General features: G+C 37.9%; 1 protein-coding gene across 1 annotated transcript in view; it reads right to left on the reverse strand.

The window, feature by feature from the left end:
• The window catches only part of LOC145462362 (clathrin heavy chain 1-like), a 48765-nt gene that overhangs the window by 20743 nt on the left and 20522 nt on the right, over positions 1 to 7500 (reverse strand). The window contains exons 7-13 of the mRNA XM_081445866.1: positions 5156 to 5329; positions 4879 to 5076; positions 4505 to 4705; positions 3232 to 3324; positions 2919 to 3104; positions 1631 to 1768; positions 409 to 501 (exon numbers count right to left, since the gene is read on the reverse strand). Of these exons, the coding sequence (XP_081301992.1) occupies positions 409 to 501; positions 1631 to 1768; positions 2919 to 3104; positions 3232 to 3324; positions 4505 to 4705; positions 4879 to 5076; positions 5156 to 5329 (1083 nt within the window). The remainder of the gene's footprint in view (positions 1 to 408; positions 502 to 1630; positions 1769 to 2918; positions 3105 to 3231; positions 3325 to 4504; positions 4706 to 4878; positions 5077 to 5155; positions 5330 to 7500) is intronic.

A 7500-nucleotide genomic window follows, 5' to 3' on the forward strand; every position in this document is an offset into this window, starting at 1 on the left:
AGATCCTGGATGTTTCAGGCACCCAAATCCATTTTGTGAGGTAGTTGTTACAAATGATTTATTATAACTGTTACTGTGCAAATGATTGACTCATTGTGCTTACAATCAGTCAATTACAACCTCCAACAGAGAAGCATGGTGGTTGTGAATTATGCTTTAGATGTTATTAATGACTGTGTGCATCAAACATCTTGATTTGACTTTGATATGCCAATTGTAAAGCTTACAATCAGAAGAGAGATCAAACTGCAAAACGAGTAAACAAACCGACTGTTACCAACTTGGCTTTTTCTGTTGGTGCAATAAATACAAATGATGGCTTAAGTTGAAAAGTTAGCTTTGAACGAAAACGAAACGCTGACTCTTGGCAGAAAGTGTTTGATCTTTTGATTGTTAATGCACTCTTACCCTTTGCAGCAGTCCTGCGTTCTCACACAGCTGGGCAATATGAGCGCGATCATAATGAGTGAACATCTGATTTCCAAGAATAGCATCAGCAACCTGATAAAAAGTTAACAATGTTTGCATTTAGACGCTGACTACATAACATGTCAACCTCAGTTATAAACTTTACATTTCTTGGAAGAACCACAACTGTTTCAAAAGAAAAGTATCAGCCATCTCTAACTCCCAAAGAATGCTTAAGTTTTACTCATGCCCAATTAATACCATGCTATCTTCACACAAAAAAAATATTCTGTTTGCTGTTAGGGAGAGAATGATGATTCTACAGAGATGACTACATGAGAAGGGGATGCTCATTCATCAAAGTAATAAAGATGTAGATTTTGGGGCTTTAATGACATTATTCAGCAAGAGATCTCTGAGAACAGTTCAATTCAATTTCATTTTAGGAGCTAGTTGATTTTATGGATCAGGAGACTTGCCTGGCTCAATCATAAGTTAAATCAAGCAATCAACTAAGCCACTAAGTGTGTGAGTAACTGATCGATGATCGATCAATCACTGAATCACTCAATCAGTCAATCAAATAAACAATCAATCAGCCAATAATGGAAAGAATAACAGACAAAGAGAAAGACAGACTGAAAGAGCAACTAACAACAACAACAACAGCAACAACATTATTGGTACGCATACCTAGAATTAAAGTTTACAAAAATAAGTTTTAAAATAAAGCGAGTATGTGATTGCCCAAAATAATGTTTCCATCTTATTTTTATTGTTGACGGTACTTACTTAAATTTAAGTTATTGTCTTTGAAAAGCCTCTTGGGGGAAGTCAATAAAGTACATATGTATGTATGTATGTATGTCTGTCTGTCTGTCTGTCTGTCTGTCTGTCCATCTGTCTGTCTGTCTGTATGTATGTATGTATGTAACGTTTATGGGCTAATTAAGACTGGGCAAAAGTAGTGATAACAGCAATTATTTTAAATAGGGTCAGATACTAGAAGAGAAAATAAGAAAAAAAAATGCAACAGCACACAAGGCACACAAAAAAAGACTAAGTGATAAAGTAAACAGATTTAGTGAAAACTAGTTGGATAATACAGTGCATTGACGACAAGAGTTATACTTTAAATACAGAGGTACAGATATTCAATATGTACTAATAGCTTGCAATGGCTTCTGGCTGTGTGTTAACAAACAGACAGACAACCACTGACCTGAGGTGCTGTGAGGAGGTTCATTTCTAGCAGTCTGGTCTGCAGATGATCTTCAGTTGGTCTGTTGTTCTTAAGAGCATCCAGTAGGAAAGATGTACATGCCTGAACCTGGTTGGTTTCCATAAAGACATCTACAATCTTAAGTTAAAGAAAACAAATTGTTAAGGGATTGCCCTGTAGATAAAACTACCTCACTTACAGTCACTAAAACAGACCAAATAACAATTCTTGGTGGAAACTGAAGGAGAGCATTTCCACTGATCAGAAGTTAAGACTACATGTACCTCTCACTAAAAACTTCCCTAATCCAGTCTTCATTCCCATTGTGCTTAACCCCTTTCAATCCCAGATTCCTGGCCCTAGATGACTAATTAACCACGGTTCAAGGGGCTCATAACTCTTTCATCAGGAGGGCAAATGTTTTTCTCAGGTGGGCAAAACTATTTGTACTGAACATTCATGGGCAGCTTTCAAAGCTTTGTCTGATTGCAGTACAGTGACACTGTAAACAGCTTTCTGGTGTTATGGAGATCCCTGCTGACTGATGTTTGGCTGCTGCAGAAAATCAACCTTAAACTCGTTAAAAGATTTTTTAACAAAGGATTTATGCTGTTTGACAGCAAGAAATGTACAAGCTTATCACAAGAACAAAAACAGCTGTTTTTGGAGCCACCAAACTTGCAAAAGCAATGATCAGCATGTACTCTGGTATAGTTTTATTTGCTAGTGTTAATGGTAAATATGTCATGCTTTGGCCCATACAATAATGTGGAAAGCTCAAAATATGCACTTCAAGTTCCACAAAGTGTGGTTTCCGTTGGCTGAAGAACAAAAGAAGCAGAAAACGTTTTTCTCACACATGGCTGGAAGTCTGGGTACCGGTGAGCGGGGGGTTTCAGATCACGTGGCTTGTGTAAGGTTTCAGTTTTTGTTTTGCCATCCGCATTGCCTGACATGCCCCACCCACCCACCTGTGAAGTACTTGTAGAATGTGTTAAAGTGAAATTTTTCCCTAGCCACTTTTTTGTGTCATTGTAAGACAATTATGTTCTTAAGTTAATAAAGGTCAGGCTGTGTGGTTCAGCTTGGCATGGCTCCCAGCGGTGTGTGAGAAGTTACCCACTAAGAGAAGTGAAAACATTTTCACATCGAAAGATATCAAGAAAGCTATGGTCAATAAAGATTTTTCAGTAAGGTGTGAGTGGATATATGAAATACATATACCTCACAGTTTGGGGGACTTTTCATAGCAAGCATTGAATTAATATCAGCCTGGTTTAATACAGACCTGGTTAAGGTCTGCAAGTGGTTCTCCTTCATCCTGCACAAGCATAGAAGCAAATTGACTGCCTGTCTCTGGGTTGATCCTCATCACATTACGGAGCAGGAAGATGTAATCAGGAGTGTAGCCAACCTTCTTTGCGTATAAAACAATCTTCTGAAACTGGCCAGTTTCCGCAAAACACTGGATGACCTGAAAAATTTTAGTTTAATTATTATTAAATATTGCATTGAAGCCACTCATCCACCATAGAAGCAAGGCCATAACTATTTCCTATAAACATACCTGAACAATGTCTAAATTAATTATGTAAAATTACCTTGTTTGGCACATTTGCTCTGAGATAAACTGACAAGGCAAGAGTTGGATCAACTTGCTTCACTAAATCACCAAGCTCTTCACTGCACTCCAGCTGTTGAGAAAAGTAGCCAAGTAAGTCACTTAAAAGGTACAAGCAACTCAAAAACAATTCAGGCATTTAAAGAAGATAAGACTGGCCTCTCAGGTTTATAAGCATTTGTTTCATAGACTCTTGTAGTCATCAATCGAAAGATGGTGATAATAATGTTCATCACAGAGGCTTAAATTGTTTCCAGATTGTACTTACAGATTCTGTTAAACTAAATCTGAGTACTAGCTTATTGTATTGCTAAATGTAATTTTAGTGTGCACTGTTAGTAGCCACTTTTCCCTTTGTTCTATTCTGGCAAATTAGCTAATATTATTCTTACATGAAAGTTAAGAATGATCATCGCAGTAAATTTTCCAATTTAAGTAATTGGAAAGAAGAAGCCTGAAAAAAATCAGGGCTTCAACGAGATTAGAACCCATGACCTCCGCGATACCAGTGCGATGCTCTACCAAATGAGCTATGAAGTCACACATTGAAGCCCTGATTTTTTTCAGGCTTCTTCTTTCCAATTGCTTAAATTGAAAAATTTACTGGGATGATCATTCTTCACTTTCATCTACAACTGCAGTTCACATTATTCTTACATGTAGCTACTAGCCCTAGGATTTTCTAGCTATATGCCAGTAACACTAAATTTTACATTAAACTTACATTTAAACTCGTCACCAATAGATAAGCTTGGGAACTGATGCCTTATAGGTTGGTAGGGGGCCTGAATACTTCAGGCACAGCAGGGAGGTATCCGTGACAACCCTGGAGCGGGAACCACCCCTACAGGCAACTGCCACCTGGTACCATCACACTGAAAGGAGTTCAGTGGAAAAATACTTACCTATGTACTGTAACCCTCTACTTACCTTAACCCATGAAATGCAAGGGTGGGAGGGCTGGGAGCAAGACTCCACATGTATGATACGCAGAAATTAGGACTTTCTTGACAAACTGCAGCTAGAGATCCGCAAAGATTAGCTGACTACGTAAATGATCCACGAAGATCAGCTGCAATGCGACAAAATGTAAATGGGCCACGAGGCGAGCTGCAAGCTATTGAGGTCACCTTACAGATCACATATACAAATGGAGTCACTGCTGGCCACATTGGATTGAGATGTACTTTGCCTAAATTACATTTAGCCACATTAAAGGAAGTATGTCGATAATAAGGGTTATTATCCAATACCTTTTCCTCCTTAAGCCACTTCTCAAGAAGCTGTTTCCTTCCTTGCTGTAAAACAGGTTTGCAGAGCTCCAGTGACTCAAACTTGTTGAGTTTACCCTGGTCTAATAAAATGCCAAAATATTGCAACAAGGGAGATGTTTGACCTTGCTGAGATGGTACCTGCTGAAACCTCTGGATTGTCTGCGGTGTTCGTAGAACGCCCTGATTAGAAAAAGAATTTTACCCAAAAGTTAGTTATTAAAGCCTCTACTTTTTAAAATGTAACACAGCTTCTCATTATTCCATTGTGGATTTCTTTGAAGAACCTTCTTTCCAAATTGAAGTTGGTTGTGGTAAAAAGACATTTGTTAGATCTTTGTACAGTGACAGTTTACCTTTGGTGCATTAGCTGCAACCTTTGCTGCCTCAGCATACTGCATGTTGTTGAACAAGGTGTTAAACTTTCTCACAAAGAGTTCCTCTGCCCCAGCCAAATTGTTTCTCACAGCCAGACGAAGAGCCAAGTCAGGATTTTGGAGCACATTGGTGATGTATGGAATGATGTTATCCTCCTCGACGCTCACTGACAATACCTGATATTAATGAAACATTTTTAAAGACAAATAGAAATTGAAAAGTTTGGAAATTAAAGCATGATGTTTTCAACCCTACCTGTCCCTTTCTGTTTACACCAATAATACCATCGGTAGGTTCATGAGGTGCTGTCACAAAGATTGTATCTCCACTGATTCGGTTCATGTAAATGCAGGATCCACTCTCTACATCATACAGATGGATATATCCATACTTGGTGATGAGGAACACTATTCCATGTTTCTGGCTCACCTTAAATATCAAAATGTTTAGGGTCAGTTACACAATTTCCAGGTGATAAGCAATATGTAACAAGCAACTGCATTTCTTTGGTACATAGGACAAGCTACATAAATGAAACCTTCCCACTGTGCTTTCCAACTAGAATTAACAGCTACATTTTTCTCGACAGTAGGTGGAAATCTGCCTGTCATTGCCTGCTACTGAGAACGCTCAGTTAGACTTTATGTTGTTGTTGTCTACTCAGTTACAAATATGCACAGATGATGTCAAAATTTGGACAGAACGACAATACCAAAACACCCTTTTGGTCTCAGTTCTGGGTGATTTGTTCACTTGCTCTCATTGAGGCAAGTACGCTGGTAGTGTGACGCTTGTACTGTACCTCATGCTTTAAATAAAATGTAAAGTAAACAGAATACAAGCCTTACACTTGCGGTATTATTAAGAATTAATTCCATCTGGTCTGACGCCCTGATCTGACCCATGTTGATATATACAGCGAGATATTGATCATAATACAGTCGAACCTCTCAGGTTGCAACCACCTCTCGTAAGCGACCACCTCTCATAAGTGACCACCTCTCCTCAGCAACTGGTTTTCCAAAATACCAAGTGACTTGGGAAATTTAGTGGAGGGACCCAGGGGGCATCCCCCTTCTCTCTGTTAAGATTCTCCTTGAGAAACTAATATCAATCAATTTTTTAGAATCAAGCATTCAGCAAAGTGATCAGGTCATGACTGAGAAAGAATATTATTTAAGTTGTAATTTGAACAAAATAAATAAAAGTCAATAATTGGTATATAAATGCAAGCACTGCTTCTGTTTTTTACCAATTTATACTGTTGCTTTTGTTTTTGAGTTTTGCCATTTCAGAGATGCCAACCTCAAAAAAAATTAAATCAGCAAAATCACCAATTTGACCTTCCTGACCTTAAAAAATGTTGTTGAAAGCAGAGCTCTTCCAATTCAGCCACAAAATCGCTTTTCTTCAAATTCAGGGGAGGTGACATGCATGAGAGACCAGGAGATTCAGCCTGTATCCAGGAGATACCCGGATAACCTGGGAAAGTTGGCATAGATGCCATTCTATTTGATAATTTGAACGAAACAAAATTCATTGTACAAATCATGAAATGGAAACTGAAACTGAAAACAAACAAAAATGTAAGTTTGAATTTGGCCACACTGACATGTGCTTTCCTTTGCATAGCATTTTAAATTATAACAGATACTAAATGATTATATAATTTTTCTGCCTTTACATAATGAAAAGTTATAAAGTCAACAGTATCATTTCCCTGTCTGACCACTGATTTCTGAAAATATTTGTTGTCAGCAAGGTATTAACAGAGATCCATTGGCATACATGATGTACCTTAATTCAATACTAAGTTCGCAATGCATTATACAGTGATTTTCAACATGGTCGTCTTTGGCTGTTTTGGGGATGGAGAGAGACTTTGTTGTCATGTTTTGGTCTGTATTTCTCATGATAAAAGTACAACAAAACTGTTGTTCTCAGTTAAATTTATTGTGTCACTAATTTTATGACCAATTTCAGAACAAAATGACCGGTCAGATTGAGCATTAGCCAGTGAAAACCAAATGTACTATTGATTACCAGCCATGGTTGGAAGGCTTGTTAAAGTGCCTATGAAGTAAAAAGTAATTCCTGCTTATTTGAAAGGCTTTTCAAAGTAAAGAAGAATGGTGTTTTCCTTTTTGGAATACCTTTTTTCGTTTTAGAGATACTCATGTCTTTGTATTATGCAAATGAGGAAAGTGATGATGTCATAGGCGGTTCCTCTAAAACAGCACAACACTCAATCGAGAACAAGAAGATCTGTTAGATCTTATAACCGCGCTTTTAAAATTTAACTGTTTGCTTAGCACTACAGTTGCAACGCAGTGCACATTCCAAAGCAATCCTTGATGATTCATTGATTACTGCAATCACCACATCACTTGATCAACACAAACTCTATTATTGCACCATCAGGCGAAGCTGTTGTAAAATCTCCGATGACGTAATGGTCTTAACCTGGAACTTTCTTCGGGATATGTATGGGCATGAAGATACTAACACTATTACCAACAGCTTTCTTTCTTAAAAGCCACGATTAAATTTAATTGTTTTTTTCCCTTGAATAAAGAGCTAGCAAAGAAGTCACACGAGTC

This window comes from Orbicella franksi, chromosome 12 (assembly GCF_964199315.1).
Source record: "Orbicella franksi chromosome 12, jaOrbFran1.1, whole genome shotgun sequence".
NCBI classification, from domain to species: Eukaryota; Metazoa; Cnidaria; class Anthozoa; order Scleractinia; family Merulinidae; genus Orbicella; species Orbicella franksi.